At 39.0% G+C, this 20,739-nt stretch overlaps 1 protein-coding gene across 1 annotated transcript in view; it reads left to right on the plus strand.

Annotated features, from left to right (window-relative positions):
• LOC118337970 (protein Dok-7-like) overlaps nt 1-9,922 on the plus strand; it is a 34,106-nt gene extending 24,184 nt beyond the window's left edge. Inside the window, exons 11-12 of the mRNA XM_035675130.1 lie at nt 4,328-4,507; nt 8,210-9,922. Coding sequence (XP_035531023.1) covers nt 4,328-4,507; nt 8,210-8,346 — 317 coding nt within the window. The 3' untranslated portion in view covers nt 8,347-9,922. The remainder of the gene's footprint in view (nt 1-4,327; nt 4,508-8,209) is intronic.
• Nucleotides 9,923-20,739: the final 10,817 nt, after the last annotated feature.

A 20,739-nucleotide genomic window follows, 5' to 3' on the forward strand; every position in this document is an offset into this window, starting at 1 on the left:
AACAGAGAGTGCGGTGATGCGTGACAGGATACCTGCCCTGATGTGAGGTGAGGGGACGGTTGTCAGGGGACGTTTGGCCACTTAAGCATCCCACACCCAGAAACATGCCCTCAGTCTAGCGCACACCTGCTCTAGAAATTCCCAGCAGCTGTCACAGTGTGGCACCGAACCCATCAGTCATGTTCATGTACCCACACACACTTGGCTCGGCTCCCATGTCATCTTTCCCATCAGCCTGCCTCAGCAAGCAGTTAATGGACGGGGACGTGCAGGAGGTGGCCAAGTCCAGTGGCTCAGATTTAGGTTTGAGGATGCAGGCTCGCCTGAAATGAGAACACGATTTTCATGTGATGTTGTTTTAATTTGATAACACTAACACTTAAAACAGCTTTAGCTCCTGATTTCATAAAACAGTGCAGTTAGCAGCTACGACTGATTTTATTGACTTCTTTTGGTTCCATATTGAGGCCTCTGTTCAGGCTTTCTGTGCAAGCATTAATGTTTCTAGTGGGATATTTACCTGTAGTACAACTAGTCTTGAGGCCCCATTTGCACTGTGCAATCACAGCCATCTTGCAGGTTCGTCACTCTGAGCAAAGTGGGTCTAATAAAATGTTGGTCGTAATCTATGCAGGAAGACTGTACAATATCAGTGAATTTAGAAATAAAAATGCAAGCAGACATCAACTCCCACACAGTCTGCACCATATTTCAGCTTTTCAAAATTCAGCAAAACAACAGAGCACTACCGCAGTTACAACTTCAAAAATGCTTGGCACTTACAATGTATCTGACTCATGCAGCTGCGTTTCCACCGCAGGGCGGCTGATAGAGGAGTTTAGTGTGGCGCTGATTTAAAAAAAAAAAGGAACAAATAGTCAAATCTTTGTATTGAACAGCCAAATCGGATTCACAATTCGAGTCTGGTACAGCCTTGGAAGGCATTGTGTTATCCTGGTGAAGTCCTTGTTGGCAGGTATAACTGAGAAAAATTTTGGCATTTGTTATTGGTGTTTGACAAGAGGTTTGTTTATTGATAGTAATATTATTGTCTTTACAGTATGTAGCATCAATTTTGGACTAGCAATAGCTCTCTCAAATGCTGGCATTTTGAGTCATAACTCCTTTGGGTTCAGTCAGGAACATTTTCACCTCTGCCTTAATGTCTGCCTTAGACTAGATAAACAGCTGTATCTTCAGGGTGAGAGGCCTGTCATTAGACCCGTGTTTTCCAACAAAAGCAGTTGACTTTGTAGGTTCGGGTCACTAAGCTCAGTCAGGTATTCTAACGTCGTCCCTAGAGGCTTCACAAAGTGTATTGTGGGAAAAGTCCCTTAGCCTTAGAGCTGTTGGCAAACCCACTGTTGTAATAGCAGGCCATTATAAAACACTACACTACTGCGAGGGCTGCTTTGTGTCTGATCTGTTCGGCATCCGACCTCTTAGATGTTGCCAAAGGCTGCACCCACTGAGACTCTGCCGGCGTCTAATGGCTCCTCGCTGATTGTATGAGTGTCCCCTGGGGTTGATGCTTCTGAGCTGTGGGTAATGGCCGCTGTCCGCTGCCATTTAGAAAGAGTCAATAGCAGGTGAAATTTATGTTGTCCCCAAATGTTACGTATTACCCAGCCTCTGAACAAAATTTAGTGTAATTACAAAACAGCTGTAGCAACACATATGAACCCATGACCATCTTTACAGTCACTAAAATAATGTATTTTATGCAGCATTTCATAGTTTTGATGAATATGATTGACACAAGACAATGCATGTGCTTTCAGGAATACATGTATTATTCTTATTTACTGTTAAAGATGTATAATAACTGTAGTCTTCTAGAGATATCCCCATTTGTGTTTCTAGCAGTAAATATCTGCCGCTGAACTGTGGGTCTGTTGTGCTACGACTGCTGTTGGGATTGTCTAACAATTGTAGTCTGTTTTCTGTGATCCAGATATTCTCTTTAATCTTCAAACAACAGTAGTCTTGCAGTAATTGGCATAAAGGAGGGTAAACAGATTCTTACAGGCACAGACCAGCACTGTTTATAGAACCTGAACACTGTTTATTAAATAGTTGCGTCAGTTAATGAGTAATAGTTTTTGCTGATGTACACTGCTTGACATGAATTACATAAGCACTCACCCCCCTCACAGTGGAGAGAAGGGTTTGGATTAGAGCTGGATTAGAGTAGAGCTGAAACGATTAGTTGATTAATTAGAAAATTTTAAAAAATGCCAAAATATCAGAGGATTTGCTGAAAGCAGCGTGTGTGTGTGTGTGTGCGCGTGTGCATGTGTGAGAGAACATATCCGTGTTTCCCTTACGTTAATTGTTTTGACATTTTAACATTTAATTCCTGATTATACACAGGTCTAACTTGAACACTGGGCTGGTGTGAGGCAGCCAACATGAATGCATGATTCCTCTGAACAGTGCAGTTGTAGGTTGACCTTAAAACTCAGTAATCTGTTTATCTGGCTTTCTTCTCTTTCACTTGTGTTTACACACAGGTAAAATCAATAACAAATGTTTATATCACTGTTCAGAAATAATGAGTACATCTTAGTTTTCCTAGTTTCTATTCGCAGGGGAGAACAGATGTATTCAAGTTATGCAAATTTCTAAGATATCCTTGAGTGTACTCTCCCTCTGTTTTTGAAGGTTGTAGCTATCTTTGCTGGCATTGTAGATACAGGCATGAAAAATAAAAGCACTGGATGATGCGTGTCACAGAGCTGAAATATGCACATATTTTATGCAGTTGTTCTGAACCTGTTTCAATAAGACATTGAGCTAAACCGCTTTCCACCAGCCAGCAATGAACTCGACTCTGCACCTCTTTATCCAGGGTGGCTTTTATGTTTATGACAGGTAAACCATTTATGAAGCACAATAAATTACACGGACAACGCACTCTAGGCAACACTGTGGCTATAATTTGTGTGTTTGACAGGAAAAGCTATTCAGTTGAAATGGATTGAGGCGACATTTCCTGTTAGTTTACTTGACACATTTTTTCTGCTGACTGCACTGTTTGAGCAGATTCTTGAAGCATTCACTGTTTTTACCCAGAATACAACGTTGTTTGCTTTAGCACCAGTTCAAAGTTGAACGGTAGTCAGGTTGCCATTAAAAGGGTTTATTTTTTAGTACATTTGGATAAATTGTGCAAAATGCATTTGCTTTTTAACTGTGGTTTAGTCATTTAAAATAGAGAAATCTGCCAATGATGCGTACCTCTGTTGGTGCTGCAAATACTGGAAAAATGAATCAGCTTATCTGGATTTTGCATTATTTACAGTAAAAAAAATTATTACAATACAAACTTATTTTGCCAACATGTGGGAGCTCCTGTTTGGGTTGTACTTTAAAGATAAGTATCAAATTGTCGTTGAATTTTTTTTGAGATTGTTCAAGGAACTGGTTACTGGAAACGGAGCTCTGATGGTGGAATTAAAAGGGCAGCAAGTTAGAGTTTTACTGCCTCATGACACAAAATTGCCATAATGTATCTCATAATTTATCTCTAGGGCCTATCCGCTAATCATGCATAAGTAGCCTCTGGGGGGAAAGGGCAATTCATTGGAATACACTTTGTGCCAGTGTAGCTGCGGATCCCATGATTTGCTGCTGTGCTTTACTGTTGAAAATAATATTGTCACTTTATTGCAGATGTCTGTATTTGAATGAATCTAATTAACATTAGGTTGTCGATAAGGACTGTCGCCTCAAGAGTTACTAACCCTGGAGGGGGAAATCTTTTTGCTTTTGATTAAGGTTATAATGACAAAGTGTTAAAATAACACCAGACTAATCCTTGATTTCTTCATCATTATCTTTTAATTAAGGTCATAGTGACAAAAACAATTCCTGTTTCAAATTAGTGTCACAGTAAGCCTGGTGCTATTTTATCTTTTCAATATTATCAGAAAATACCATGAAAAGATGAAAACCAACAATGAATTTATCCCACTGTGTATTGTCTGCATAGCCACAGCCTGGTAGAGTTTATTCCTCTGTGCAACAGAGCTCCATTGTTGTCCAAAAACTATTAGAAACACATAAAAGAGCCATACTGTGGCATTAAAGAGAGTTTTATTTTTTTTATTAGAATGAATACAGAAAAATGGAACCAAATCTCAGGAAATAACTGGCTGCATTTGTACAAAGTCCAAATGCAACTGCATGGGTCTTTTATGTGTTTAAAATGTTTTTGGGGTGACAGTGGAGCTATTTGGCATGGAGATACAGTACAAGCTATCAGGCTGAATTGTCTTCTAGGATTGTAAAAAAAATTAACACTTTGTTCACTTTGCATTGACAGGTGCAGTGTTCGTTTTCCCCCGAGAGGCACCGCTTCCTGAACGGCCTCGCAGCGAAGGTGTGACATATGTGAATATTCCTGTTAGCCCCACATCCAAAAAGCAACTCAACTACATGGAGCTAGAGCTGCAGGAGCCGGGTCCTGGCACCCGAGGGACTGTCACACATCTCCCGCCTCAGAGTAAGAATGCACCTCCCTTTAATAAGTTAAGGTTTCTCTCTAAAGGAATATCTATTAGCTTTATATCACTATGTATACACTTTTTTTTTTTTTTGCTTTATTCAGGCAACAGCCATGTTCAAGTTATTGAGTAATTTTATTCATATAGCCCAAAATCAAACAATTTGGTGACAAAGGTAGCTTTATAATCTGTGCAACATTCAACATCCTTTATCCCTCGTTGTTGAACAGTCAGGGTTTGAAACTACCTGTAGAGAAACATTTATGTAACTATTGTGCAACAAGTGGCATCAGAGAATCATGTCACTTCAAACTAAAACTAAATTGAGACAATTGGAAGATTGTGGCAAATTGTTATTTGTTCAATCTATCTGGATGACGTTGGCGTTTCAGCTTTACTACTTTGAGGCAGATAAGCATCGAAGAAATCCAGTATCATTGTATAGTGTGAACAATGACACAGCAGTAATGTAACATTTGCTATGTTGTGTGTTTGCAGACTGTTGCTACAGTTGCTGCTGAACAACCACCAGATTTCTTACCAGTGCGCACACAGAGCGGAAAGCTGTTGGAATCGCATTACCTAGAATCGCTTAAATATCACGCGGTGGGGTACATGGTGGTAGAGCTACAGTAGGTATCAGACCTCAGAGCCTTTTTTGGTACCAAACAAAATATGTCTGTAACACTGAGTATTGAAATTGGTCGTCCTCCAAAAGCTGGCATTGAACGTCTGGTCAGATTCAACGTCAAGTTCCTGTACAGCTACTTGTGTTTTAACCTTGAAGTCTGGTAACTCAGTGATCAGTGTGTATTCTATTTGCACAAGTATAAAAAAAAAATCACACCCTAGAGGAAAGATATATATTAAAGCAACGTCAGAGACATTGAATTATTGTATTAATCCTCTTTTAACTGATAAATCCGCCATATTTTATGTACTGTAGTTATATTGGTGGAGTTATATGAAGGCGCCCACACACAGACAGACTATTGCTATTATTAGACACCATTATTAAATCCTGCTTACTCGATATTAATGCACTGTTCCCCTGAATACCATGTAATCATTATATAAATCTGTGTAGTCGTGTACCAGAGCTCTGCCCAAATAGCCCAATGCTGTAAATGCCAATTATCATCATAAACTAGAAAATCATGAATGGCTTTTAATGATTATTCAGATCTCCATTAGAAATGTGCATGAAAAATTCACGAGTATTTCTAATGAGGATCTTTAATAGATTAGATGTAAGCAGATTTTTAATGCCAAAGGTTTAAATTTAAAAGAAAATAACCTCCGTCGTGGCCTTATGTTCTCGTCTTTGTTCACACAGTGTACAAGGATTTCTTATTTGTGCTCGTGCTCTGATCCGTGCAGCATTACAGAAAGGCAGTTTTGTAAATAATACATTTTCTGTTCAAATCCTGCAGGCAGATATGAAAGAGCCAACTTAAAATAAACATCAATATCAAGCAAGGATAAAAAGTTACTCACAACGCATGATTGTTCTGTAATTCTATTTTACTTCGTCAGAGTTACAGGAATCGCTTCCAACCGATTGAGCTGATTTCCTCTCGTCTCACTAAAAGACAGCTGTGTCCTTGTCATCGGAGACGCGGTAGTGAGCTGTAATTGACAGACAAGTCGGCTATTAGCGTCATTGCCCTCAGGAATACGAGGACCGCTCGGGCTCTGACATGAGAGAGGTTAACGTCTGATGTCAGCAATACAGTTCATATCCCGGCATGCAGCCTCATTAATCTGTCACCTGGGAGGAGGGGTTGTCCCATCTCGCCACTGAAAGGGGGTCACAGGGCATTCAGATCACAGCTGTGAATTCACGGGCTCAAATGGGATCCTCCACCAGGGACTATTGATGTGTTGTGAGATTTGGATTTCCTCGACGTTATGACTGTAAAACACACAACTCGAGCAGGTGGCAGCGGTATGGTGATGTGCGTTTTTGTGATATTCAAGCACAGTCTGCTTCTGCGATTACGCCTTGCCAATTTGATTTTCACACAAGGAAGGGCACCAAATTATAGCAATGCTAGTGACGTGCATATGGAAGACCGTGCATGAGGGGACTTTTAAAGGCTTCAGCTGAATCCTTTGCATATTCTTCTGCTTTGTGCGGCGACGTGCATTCGCATACCTTAGGCAATCATGTTGGCAGCGAGGGCAGAGATCCACTTCACTCTGAACTCTGTGTTGTCATGTTTGTTTGGACGTTTTCATCAGTTGTCGAAATTCAGATTTTTTTTTCATTTTCATTTTTTCAAAAGATGATTCAGCAGTGCTCTTGCTGTCAACTACAAAGATCTGTAACTAACGATTTTTTTTTGTCCAAAGAATGTCAGCGAATGGTTGACTCTTTCAAATGTCTTGTACAAAAAGATGATTTGGTTTACCATAATAGAAGACTTGGAGAACCAGTGAATGTTTGCAGGGAAATGACTAAAAACGAGTGAGTGCTGCCAATTTAAAGAATAGAGCAATGTTTTGTGAAATATGTTTATTTCACTTCCTTCATGAGGATTTGATGAGAAGACAGGAATGGGTATCATTAAGAGTTTAAGGGTACTACTACTCTTACCATAATGCTTATCGATTGGATACTTTAATGGTACTCTGGTCAGTTGTTTTTGTTATTTTTTTCAAAAAGGACCAGTGTGTATGATTTAGTGGCATCTATTAGTGAAGTTTCAGACTGCAACTAACTGACGTTGCACTGACGTCTGTATTTGACGAGAAGTAGGAGAAACTACGGGGGCCATAAAACGTGAAAGGGCTATTTCTGACAACAGTTCCTCCAAAATGTTACACACTGGACCTTTTAAGAACACTTAAAGGCAACGAGCCATGTAGTTGAAAACTGTGCATTTCTTCACTTGTATGTGTGTCCTGCTCATGTTTCTGCCTTACATGCAAAACACCTGTTGCACTTGTGATAATGAGCATTTAGCATTGACTCTAGTGCATTCGAGCATTTGTTTCTCTCCACTATTGTTACAAAGAGACAAGATCAGAGCAGGTCTGTGTATGTGAGAGAGGCATCTCTCTTTTGGATTGGGTAAATGCACCAAAGATAAATAATTTCTCCAATACAGACAGAAGAACCACTAACGTCGGAGCTCATCAATACTAAGGTCTTTACAGCAACTCGCAATTGAGCCCAGAGCTTAACTTAGCAAAGGCTGGAAATGGGGAAACAGCTAGCCTGGCTCTGTCTGAAAGTAACAAAATGCACCTCTGACATTCACAAATTAATATTTTTTTTTAATCTATAGAAAAAAACGTAGCGTAAAAACAACAAGTTGTAGTGTCCAGGAAATGACTACGGTAAGAAATAGCTGAGTTGAACCCCTTTTTAAATGTTTTACACTAACAAGTGAACTTTAGAGGTGCTGGGAGGTAGATTCATTTTACATTTGGACATGCTAGCCATTTCCAGTCTGTTTGCTAAGCTAACCAGCTGCTGGTGGTAGCTTCATATTTACCTCACAGACATGAGTGGTCTCAACCTTCACATCTAACACTCAGCAAGAAAGCCAATAAATGGATTTCCCAAAACTTTGAATTATTACTATAATTTTCTGCCAGCTACCAAAAGGAGCTAGCTTTGCCGCAAGTTTGTTACGCTAAACTTTCTATGACATTCCTTCATGTTAAGAGGGTCTGTTTTTGTATCTTGACAGGAAAGAGCTCCACCAAGTATGCCCAGATTGACATCACTGCTACAGAGACGGCCCACAAAGTGGGCACACAGCACGCCCTGGGTCGGCAGGAGGGCCTGCACACTCTGGAGCTGAGAAGAAAGGGGACGCCACATTGACTTCTTCATCCATGAAATGTTGATCTCAGCAGGATGTTTTTGCTCAAGACCAGCATACGTCAAAGTTTGCAAAAACATGGCTCTGAGGAGGGTTTTTTTTCAGTCCAGACTGTTCCCAAAAGATCCTCTGAGGTTTTCTGTGGGATTCGTTCTCCGTTATGTTCCATCTTTTGAATACAAATGTTTTTTTTGGAAGTTGCTTCATTCAGTTGTCTGCCCAGTGTCTGTTTCCTCTCAGATTCAGACTCGCTTCTGTAATCTCAAAGCAACTTGAAGATGGAGCCTCCTCAGAAAAGGTTTGGCACAGGTTCAGGAGCAGCATTTCAATCTTCGTCTCTTTTGTGGACTCAGGCATCTCATTAAATGGCATTATGTCAGTGTCGGAGCCTCTGGCTAATTTGGAAGTTGTGCCAGTTCTGAGCTGCGTCACCGGCCCCCAGTAAACCCCGAGAGCAGAGGCATTTCACAGCTGACTCGCGCCATCACTAATAACACGCAATATGATGGGGTTTTTTATGCTTTGTCCCCCAACGAAGCAGGGTGGCTGCAGGATAGAAGGCAGAGATGGGGTTTAGAGGTGTTCACACTCATTTATTCCTCAGTGATAACCACATCAGTAATTCCACATGTAGTTGCACAAAACTTTTTAGCATAATCATATTTGGGGAAACTTTCCATTCAGTCTTACTCAAAATGCTGCAAATTTCAGGCACGCTGTTTCAAAAAAGAAAAAAGAAAAAAATTAAAGATTTATGTTTGTACAAGTAAAAGCAGGATAATGAATGGTTCTGCATAATACTTCCACAGTGTGCATAGGGACTTTTCTTTGCCTGGGTATAACTAAAGGATTGGTGTTTATCATAGGAACAGAATCTCATTGCTGCCATATTTTGTCTGATTCAGTCTATATGTATTATTATTTACTGTGGAAAAGTCTTCATAAACAATGCAAAACAGAGAAGGTGAAAATCATTGGATTTCACCCAGCAACAAGTGTATCCAGAACCCACTGTCTGTCACTCATGGCCTTTCTTTTTCCAAATTATGTATTTGAAGAACGGTTTGAAGTTCTTGTTTTTTTTTAATTAACAAAAAAATTTAAATCCTTTCTATTATTCCTAATTGTGTGTGCACATATAGGCATTTTTACTGAAATATAAAAGGAAATAGTTTATGTTTTGTAGAACTATTTCAGTCACCCATTCTAGTCACTACATTGCTCTTGTCTCATGCTTAACTCAAATTACACTCTATTGTAATATCTGTACTGTAAATACATTTTCTTTCTATTTAGGTGATGTGGATTGTTATGAAATATACATGTGAAGACATAATGTATGTACAGAGAAGATGTATTGAAAGAGTTCATGGACAGTGCCCGTTTCCTAAGGCACTATTTTTTCCTTGTAATACTATTTTTCTTGTAAATTATTTATAACATTAAGTCATGCTTTGATGTGCGTGTTTGGATTTTTTTTTAGAGCTACAGTAGGTCATATATGGGACGTTTTCCCCCATGTACAGTTGTAAACCAGTTTAGTACAATATTATATAAAGCATTGTTACAATTGATGTATATTGGAATATTTTTTTACTTTCAGGGTATGGAGTGTGTCAATGGAATAATTATAGCTTCCTATAGTGTTAAATTGAAACTGGTGTATTTAAAAAAGCTAATATAAATGTGCATTTATATGATGCATTATAAGTTAAGTTAATTTAATTTGGTAATCAACTTCCAGACAGCTTCCATATGCTGTCTTTAAATGATTGAATTCATCTTTGGATTTTAAAAAAGAATCCAAATAATTTTAAAGGCTTTCAAATGTTAATTTTATTCCATTCACTTACTTTTGGGGCTGTCTGTAGGTATTGGACAACAGTATATTCTAACAAAAATACTAGAGAATATACTTTAATTATTTCAATAATTAGGAACAGATATCAACATTAGCTGCAGCCACACCTTGACTATCTTTACCTGGTATCAGTCTTTTTGTCCCTTTGTTACACACAGGAGGTGAAGAGAACAGGGACACTGTGGAGCCAAACACAAATATTAACTTTGTTAGGCTTAGAATAGTTGAGGTATTGATTGATAAATAATTTTCTAATATTGCCCTATGATGGAGTCAGATTTGCTTACAGAATCGGTGCCTCAGCTGCAGAGCTTGTATGGACAGTATCACAGGACCAGTGCTGGCCAGCAGAGAGTTTGTATCTGTAATGAAAAAATCTTTGCAGGAAAGGATCTGGGAGCCCCAGCATGGCAGTGTGAAAGTTCTGGAAGAGAAACGCAGTGGGTTTTTGCACATTATTTTCACAGTGTGCTACAGATCAGGCTGTACAAAGTCCAAATTAAAAGCTTTCACACAGAGGGCCTATTAATAGGGATTGCTCCTGTTCCACATATTTCCAAGATGGTGATGCAGTCTGCCAGCTCTCAGAGAGACATGATTCACATTGGCTTGTTACAGTCACTTGCACTATAGATATTAACCTCACTGACCTGGAACGAAGCCATACAGTGCAGCACAGTGTTTCTTGGAAACTCATTTACTCATTAGATTTAGCCGGAGAGAGCAGAGAAGTAAAGTGTAATTGGCTGTCTCTGTGGTCTAATATTGATATAAATAAATTAATGTTAATGCCATTGAGAAAGTGTCAGCAGTAGTTAAATGAACTATGCAAATCCCCCGACAGCTTATGTGTAATTGCAGCGCCTGTTTTCAAGAAAAAAACAATGAAAGACACAGCAGTTCACTGTAGTTCTTGTGGGCAGAGTTTCATTCTCTCCCACTGAGTCCATCAGCAGTTAATACACCTTGCTTTGACAAGCCTAAAGAAAAGACTTGAGTGGTGACTTGCTTTGACAAGGCTTGACTTAAGACTCGATTTGACGGCACTTAGATTTGACCTGGGCCCAGAATTGATGTAAGACTCGCTTTGACAAGATTTGAGACACAACTGGGACTTGACACGACATGATTTGGACTTTTCTTGAGGTGTCTTTTATAAAAATATAGTCTTAAGACTATATTTAACAAGCTTTGAGACTTGAAATGTACTTGAACAAGACTTCTGACCTTCCTTGGACCAACTGACTTAAGACTAGCCCTTCAACTTTCCCAACAAAACTTAGCAGTTCTACTGTCTACACTGTCAGTATTTTTGGGAACCGGAAGCATGTAAACACCGCCTTCAGACCAATATATAACTGCACAAGCCACCGTGTTCAGATGCGTGTGTATATCGGGTTTAAAAAACAAAGGCTGTACAGGCAGTGCATAAAAAATCCAGGGCCATTCAGTTCTTTTCTTTGTACTGGTTCAATTATCTGAAATTTCCTCGCCTCTAAGAAAATTACATCTACTGAATAAGTAATTGGTACTTGCAAATCAAACTGTCTGCTTTGCTTTGTCAATCTTATACTTACTTGTCAGAAAACAAATTCAAACAACTCAATCTGTTAAATTATTCACGCAAGGTAATTTTTCGACCTGCTTTTTGGTACTTCATTACTGATCTCGCTGCTCCTACATAGAAGTAAAGACTAAATTTCATAAATTATGCAGGAAGCGTGAGAAAGGATTATTTTCAGGCAACAGTACTTTAAGGCCAGACAAGAAATTCCTGCCACAGAGTGCATTATAATTCTTCAAGAACATACATACATACATTATTGTTTGTTCACAAGATAGTATTTGTTTTGTGATGTAAGATGTGCAACACCAGAAGTTTATGACCATAAGTCGACCTTTTACTCCATGCAGTAACCCTGTCTCTTTACATGTTGTTAAGAATAAGATATATACAGCAGAGGAAAAATTTATTTCTTTAAGTCACGGGAAGCAGCGTAATAATTTTACATCAGTCAGCTTTAAACTGCAGCGAAAATGGTGGAGCACCTTATGTTAATACATCACATGAAATGTCAATTGTCAGCCAACTTGAACAAGTAATATCACTCCTAACATGTACGTAATTAAAACAACAGCTTTTCCCTAACGGTGTTCTCTGCATCATGCACTATATTGAACAAGAAGGTTAATTTAATTTACCTGACATGTTATCACAAAACCATTATTTTTACTCTTCGGACAAACATTATTTACCACTGACTATCGATCTGCTTATTGTTCTTTCTCACTACATGATATTGTTATTCATGTCACCCTTTTCCTCTTGTTTTAAAATCAATTCTCATTCTGCGTAGTGCACAACAATAAATTAGATTACAGCAGCACATGTTCTTCAGGTGGTGTCTGGCAGAGCAACAGAGAGCATAAAGGACATTAAAATTAGTCGTTTGTAGGGCAAATGTCTTTGCTTGCCTTCAGATACTGATGTAATGAATGTCAGACCAGACTGTGTATGTTACACTATGTAAGGATTAATCTTAATATTGTTTACAAAGGTCAGAATGGGTCCTTTTGGAGTCATAAACTAGTTGTTTTCAGATTTGAAGCAGCTCACAAGTATGCAACGTCACATGTGTTGAGTCTGTCTTCACTAAGTGTTGAACAACGGTCTCTTAACTCGCGCACTGATGCTTGAACCTACAACCTCATGGCTTCTAAGTAAATGCTATGCTTCCACAAATAGCAGCTGATCGGTTTATCTGTCGGAAGTGATTTGTTGCAAATGGGTAAAGCCTGCAGGGTTTAGTAGCATTTCCAAACGGCAACCCAATAAACTCCAGCCACTGACCTTTTTGCTCTGGTCATTGGGCCCTGGTCATTGGCCTTGTTCAGCCCAACTCAATTATGACCCCTAATGTCTCACACAAACACACAAAGAGCCTCTTGCAGTCGATGCCCACAAGGCATTTCAAGAGGAAACGCCTTAATCTTGTTGTTTTTTTATCTCCCCATGCAGCTTTCATTCTCTTTGGGCTGAAGCTGTTCGGTTGCCTGATGCTTTCATGTTTTCTTTATTTGTGTTTTTATTTCACTTTAAAATTTGCTTATATGCTGATAATAGTCTATTAGATTTTACTAATTACACTGTAGTTTAATAATATTCCAGGCGTTCAACGTGGTTTAAAGAGAGCTAAGAATACAAACATCATCATTATCTCCACATGATCTCGTCGCTGAATACTGCAGAGTAAAAACACAAACACACAAACTAAACCGTACATCAGTGATGGTACATTAGCTCTCTTAATATGTTCATTGACACAACCTGATGAGTGTTTTTCTTCTTGCCGAGTGTTCAAAGATTCTCTTCAGATCAGTTTGAAACCCTGTTTTTCCTTCTTTCTTTTTTTACTGACTGGCTCAGCAATATGAATGGTTTGCCTAGCAATGAATGGGTCTATAAATCTTATTAGGTTGGGTTTAAGACACTCAACCACCCCTCCTTATAGCTGCACAGCTACAGAAACGATCGCAACATTTTTAGGAAGTGGACATGATTGAAAAGGAGATAATGACAGTATTTGGGAAAATTTTCTGGGGGCTGAAGGATCTGTATTGGTCCTGATAGCACCGCAACATAAAGGACGATTGGATGTAATCACTCCAACCAACAAATTCAATCTCTTGTTTCTCAATCTCTCATTATCTGTTAAAAATGCTCCAGGCTGCGCTCATAATCTGTACTTATGATTCACTCAGCTTTGGGTGAGATGATCAATATTGATTGAACCGTCTCAGCTCAGGCGAACAGTAACACATTTGAGCTTTTAAAGTCCATCACATCACTGCAAAAAATAATGTGAAATGGACCAGCTGCTGCATTTTACTAAGTGTTCACAATTAGGGAATATTTTAGAAATTCCGCACTGTTTCTGTCCTCCCTCTTTCTCTGTGACACATCGGGCGAGCTGTTTTTGCTGTAGTAAGCCTCGTTTGGGTGCGAGTTACATAATGCACCAAATGGGGACAGCTCTATCTGTTGAATGTCCAGCCAGATACAAACACTTCAGCTTGATCATTTGATGCTCATCTGCTGACTGTTACTGAGAGAGAGAGAGATAGAAAAAAACTAAAACAAAATGTGTCAAGTGGCTCAGAGAACAAGTGCAACAACAACAATTCACTTAGTGACATCATTACCTTGGCACTAAAGCATATCTTTATCAGACAAAAGGACGCGCTGATGGCTAAACACGTTGATTCTGCTGCTGAAATACTGTCAGAGGACGGTGGATTTACAGAATATTTCTCTCTAAAACTAACAATTCTGTCAAATTTTTTATACTTTTCCATACTTAAGCATGACCTTATCTCACATAGCCTCACTTAAACCTTGCCTTGTCTTGATTTTATCCTCAGTTAACTTTACCATCTGTGTTCTGCAGGAAGACAGAAATATATAAGAGAATGCTTTAAAATGCAGAGCAATTATCACAGTAAAGGCTGGGTGACACAGTAGGACTCAACTCAGCACGATACAAACAACGCTTTAAATGAGTTGCTGATTTTTGGGGGAAAAAGTTAGCCCTATTTCAAAAGGGATGTGATGCGGAGCCTGTAGCCATATCTGAAAAGTGATGATGATCTGATTCCTTCTTGCTCTTCCTGTCCTGTGGCTTTGCTTTATGTGTTGATTGCCAATTCTTGGGATGTGATTTTTATTAAAGTTGCTTCCCCGCGTTAGAATAAACATTCATTAATCAACAATCAATAAACACTAAGCTAAAGTCTTAATCTTAAGATTGCAACAACTAACTCTGGTCTCCAGCTTACAAATCAAGGTCAGAGATATTGTTAGCCCACCAGTAACTAAAATTATGTAGGAAATGCATGGTCCAAAGCACCTACTTGGACTTTGTAGACTGCATATGTGTCCCTTATGTCCTGACAGAACCCAGACATACAGTAAAGCCAGACAATGGTGCCACAAGTGTCACATTAAGTATACAATTTGTGAACAAAACGTACTTTTTCACATTAAATTCTTTTCAATTTTCACTTATGTGAAATATGATAATTATATAACTATAACATTATAAATATTCAAAATGAATTGTCTTTTGTGGCATGAAATCTACTGAGTCACTCAGTATGCTGGGGGAGAATAAATACTTACGTGTTCTTCCGATCAAAACTCAAAGGTCAAAACACTTTCGGGTCATTGCTTCATATGTGTCGGTTGGAAAATATTAAACTGAGCTATGGAGAGCTTCATAGAGTTTTATTTTGACCGTGGCCTCAAAAATAAAGAAATTAAGTCAGTGCTTGGTTCTAGGCAAGGTTTTCAAATAAGTGAAAGACAGCTGAAGGGGATATTCTCTATGGGAAACCTACTCAAGCCTGGCAGACCTAGTTGATTTCTCTGTATTTGGCACACATCCATCCACAACTGTGAAGTTGTCTGGAATACTGCTGTTGGTTGCAAATGAATTATCTTGGTCCGCCAAGCCTGAGTACATTTTCCGTTGAGAATCAGTAAATAAAAGTTATAAAAGTTGTGTTTCTCTACAGTAATCACTGAGGCCTGGCCCCCAGGAACACTCTGCTCCGGCAGCATCTATTGCTTTTCCAACCTAATTCTAGTCTCATTTGTGGTCAGTAAATTACAACAAACGGTAAATTCATCCAATTCAGTGTCTCCAAATAAAGGAGATGTCTCTTGCACATTATCCACCATTTTGCTGCAGCCAGGTACTCTTGAAAAGTTTTGCAAGAGAATGCAAAAGTTTTTCAGGGGAATGTAAACGTTACCCAGGAGAATGCAAAAGTTTTTTCTTATTTTTTTCAATCCATTTTTTTCTCTCTCCCCCCATTCTGCCCTTAAGGGCTCCACAGATATCACAGTTATCATATTGGATGTGACACTTGGTGCCCCGAGACACACTGGATGCATTTTGTGCCACAAAATGGGGCCTGTGGCACTTAGCGCCCTCTAAAGCAAAACCCTGACATGCTGAATTTAGGAGGCTTGGTAGAGTCTGATCTGTGTTATCATCCATAGATGATGCTGAGGTGAAAGAGGGGGGAGTTTAGCATCAACAGGAGTGAGACTGGAGCAGAGGAGTGGGTGCCGTGTTACATTATGTCTAACACATACTGCTGACCAAGTGTGAGCTGCTCAGGAAAAAACACACATCTGTCTGGTTGGTTGAATGGTTAAATCATCCCTACATAGTATTGGTATAATATTCTTCTTTCTGCTCTGTTATGAGCTCCACAGCTCCAGCAATGTATAAGCTTTCTCCTTGTATGGCTCATTATTACTCTGTATTGTTATCAAAGACAGGCATGTTATCAATGCTACTCTAGAGCACAGAGGTTGATGGGGTTAAAAGTTTAGAAAAAAAACAAACAAAAAAATTGTCATGGGAGTTCTCCAGGTTAACGTCGTCCGCCTCCCTGTTGTGCTTTTCAGTAAACTGAAGGGGAACCTGGCACAGCTGTTCGGAGCACAAAACATGGCCTCTGATTAGCTCTTTAAGGCAGAATCAAATGTGACTCAACACACACACACACACACACCACAACACACACACAACACACACACACACAACACAAAGAGTAGTATATTGGATATGAGTCACAAGGTTTCAGTGGTGTAGGCTGTGGGAATAGATAAGCATTGCTCAGCAAAATGTTGGTAAGATTATCTCTGCATAGACTCGTTCAGATACTGTAATACTCTTGTATAAATCTGACAATGTTATGATGACACTTCTAATCCAGGAGGGAAGCTTTAACATGAGTGTCAGCACTATTGTCTGTTTAAACCCCCCTCCTTTGGTAGTTTACACTCCTGTTCTCGACTTTGCAGAACTAAACTAGCTGTGGATCATTCACTCAGGTTGAGCTCCTGTATCTGAGCAGTGCTCTACTTTTCCTCCCAACTTCCTTGTCGGTTTCTGTCCAAGAGTTAGATGAAATGAATGATACCAGTCTCCAATGTCTGTAAGGTAAATCTGAAGCTAAAGCCAGACTTTATGCCTCGCTAACCTTAGCTTAGCATAAAGACTAGACTTTGAAGCTGGCTTGCTTCGCAGCTATTCCTGCTCTGTCCAAAGGTATAGAAACCAGCAACTCTGCACCCCGTCTCCAAGAAATTACATTTGTATATTACTAAATTGTATAATTAAGTTACCTACCTGGATTACATTTAGAGACATTACATTACATTTATGTTACGCAGTGGATGGTGGGTGTACAAAGTGCAGGACTGTGACACATTCCAGGGTTCATGTCCAGACTAAAAAAAAAGCACTTAAGGTCATTTTAGTTTAACTCTTATGTCTCAAGTAAGTGCTGATTTTTGAATAATGCTGTAGTCACTATGAGTGGGTATTGTTGCATATTTTGGATATTTTGTCTGTCTATGTACTGCTTCAGTGTCACATTGTTTCGATTTCTGTAATTCACAAGAAAGACAACACAGATGCATTAAGAAAGTGTGTCATAAGAGGTAGCAATAATGGAGTGAAAGGCGTATTTTTAAAATTATTTTACGAGTTGCTGGTTCCTTTTTTGTCTTTGGTTGCCTAGAGCAAACGACAAAGAGCGACAGAAATAAATTGTCTTTAGCTGAAAAACAGAATGAAGCATCAGTAAACACAAGGGCGAAATCAAAAAAATGCAGGCGTAGCGCCTACGGATTTAATTGCAGTGTTTTATTCAACAATAATGATGATCATGTATGTCCTTAGAATCAGCTTCTGTCTGTATTTTCTCTGCACTGAGCCTTTTTTTACCTCCACAAGTTCATAGTGGGTTAGTCGCTGCTCTGTGTGCACAAGAGGAGAGACTCTGTTTCAGCAAAATAAAAAATCACTGGATATACGGGATAAAAGCTGGCAGGCAGTGAAAAACCAGTTTATATTCTACAATATACACACAAATACACTTGGGGATGTGCAAAAAACATGCAGCCCCACTCTCACTACTTGGTGCTGTGTCCCTTTTTTCCATATAGTCTAGCCTATTATTTAGATGGCCTATTTAAAGTGGAGAAATATGCAATTATTTTCTGCACCATTAATTTTCTATGGCCAGTTATGTTCAGCAGCTCCACTCGACGTCCAGCTGAGGTGAAGGCACGCGGTCACATCAGGATACATAATTAGAAAATCACAGATATATATTTATCCTTTAATTGTACCATATTTTTCATACTGGAATACAACAGATATCCATAAACACATAAACAGGAACTGATAGTTTAAGTTTATCAGAGATTATTTAAAGGACCACTGTGTAGGATCTAGTGGTGTAATTGCAGATTTAAACTCCCTCACTTCACCCTCCCCTTTCAAGTGAAGGCGACCTGTGGAGTCTGTACATTAAAAAAAGGCTCATTCTAAGGTAACAAAAACATAGCGATTCTTATATTCAGGTAATTATACACTAATGAAAACTAGATAATAAAATATTGTATTTCATTTCTGCCAATCTGGCCAGCAGGGGGTGCTGCAGCCCCCTCAGGGCCGGTATTTACATGGTGTATTTCATGTATTGGGGCTGCGCAACCCACCAGTCCCCCATGGTGATCACACACCTGAGTAGACATAAATGTAGTGGTACTAGTAGAGGATACAGTAATACAGTGTACAGCCATCATTATTGTCACACATTATGGGCCCATTGTTTTATGACTAGCATGATTCATTGGGAACTCAGTTCTGCCTTTGTTTAAATGACAATTTATTCAAACTGTAGTGTTTTAAAAGCCTCTTAAATGTCTCGTCCCTTTTCTCTTTTCTTTTCACTCGCACACAAGAGAGGACGTGTGGGAGTTGTCACAGCAGGCCACCTCAAACTAACAGATTTGAATGATGGACCTACGCACCGAGATGGCACCTCTAACAGTTTGTAATGAACGCTCGTTCGGATAATTGTAACAAATGTAGTTTGATGCAGGGTTTCACAAAGGGATATTGACATGGCGTGTTGATAAAAGATAATAGGCATATTGACGTGGGGTGATAGTAAAACAGAAGACAGAAACCACAGTAATATTCCACATTGATTAGTTTTCAATGCAGACTCACAGAAGTTGATATAGCAGATGTGTCTCATAAAATAAAATTGTTGAGTGTCTATTGACATCGGTATCGAGCGTTATGTCATAGCGGATCCACAACTAACGACTTACTTATTGGCAACATTGCCGAGCTTATATTAGAGTACAGTAGAGTATTTCAATATATATAGCTTTGTCAATGTAAACAAAGGGTACTATTTGCTTTTTTCAAGTTAAATGAAAAGATCATTACCACTCTCATATTCATACATATAGGCTATAGAGCTACAGCCAGGACGTGGCTAGCTTAGCATAAAGATTTACCATAAAGGGGAAAGCTTGCCTGGAAGTTAAAAAAAATCCACCTACCAGCACAAGCTCATTAATTAACATGTATAATGTTCATACACAAACAGAAAATGGCTACTTGTGGTTTTAAGTGGAGTTAATTACATGCTGTAAGTATTTCTTGAGGACCAGTTATCCATCCACCTTGTAGCCTACTGAGCAGTGGTAGCGTCGTTGCTAGCTGGACAACATGGACTGTAAAGTGGTAAGGTTTTGAAGACCAGAGTTACGAGCTGTATGCTCTACTATGGAGGTATCCAGCAAAAATACATACCATACATCTGATAATAAAAAAGTACTACAGCTCCAGACATTGTAGACAACAAATGTAATTTTTCATTCCACAATGAACTGTAACTATTTTGACATTTTTAACAAAGACAATTTGTTGTTTTTACATTTCTGTTTGTGTACAGATCAAATAAATAACAAACATGTTAATTAGGGAGCTTTATAAGTGGTGGAAGAGCTTTGAGAAGGGTTAACCCCTGATTCCAGTCTTAATGTTAAGCTAAGCTAATGTTCTTGTTCCTCCACCGAGGCTGGTATTTTCATCTTGCTTTCAGAAAGAAAGCGAATAAGCACATTTCCTGAAATGTTGAACTATTCCTCTAACTGCACGACTATTTTTTATAGATTTCATTGCCTGGATGAATTTCATTGCCTGGATAAATAAATACAAATTAAATCATAAATCAGCAGCTACAATGATGAAGCTCAGCCAGACTCAGACGCTGACTTTTGGTTTGGTTACACTCTCTAGGAAACATGCCCTGAGGTATGAAACGTGCCTTTTCAAGGCAAAAAACTACAAAAAGCTAGCAAAGCAAAGGAAAAACAAAGTCATTATTAAGCAATTACCATCCATGGCAGTGTAATTAAGGCACCAGGCTTCAGGACTGTAGTAGTCACTACTGCTCTGCCTCGCGATCACCAATACCAGCTCCCAGGTATGTGTCTTTGTGCATGTGTATATGAATGTATGTGTATTGGGGGGAAGAATCAAGTAAAAGCCATGATTATGTTGCTGTGTAAGGTGTCACAAGGGAAAACTGATACAGAAACCACCCCATTATAATTGTAAAGTTTTGTGGCTGTTTTCCAACCTGCTTA

The sequence above is a fragment of the Morone saxatilis genome, unplaced genomic scaffold (assembly GCF_004916995.1).
Source record: "Morone saxatilis isolate NCDOM2014 unplaced genomic scaffold, NCSU_SB_2.0 Contig4, whole genome shotgun sequence".
Taxonomy (NCBI): Eukaryota; Metazoa; Chordata; class Actinopteri; family Moronidae; genus Morone; species Morone saxatilis.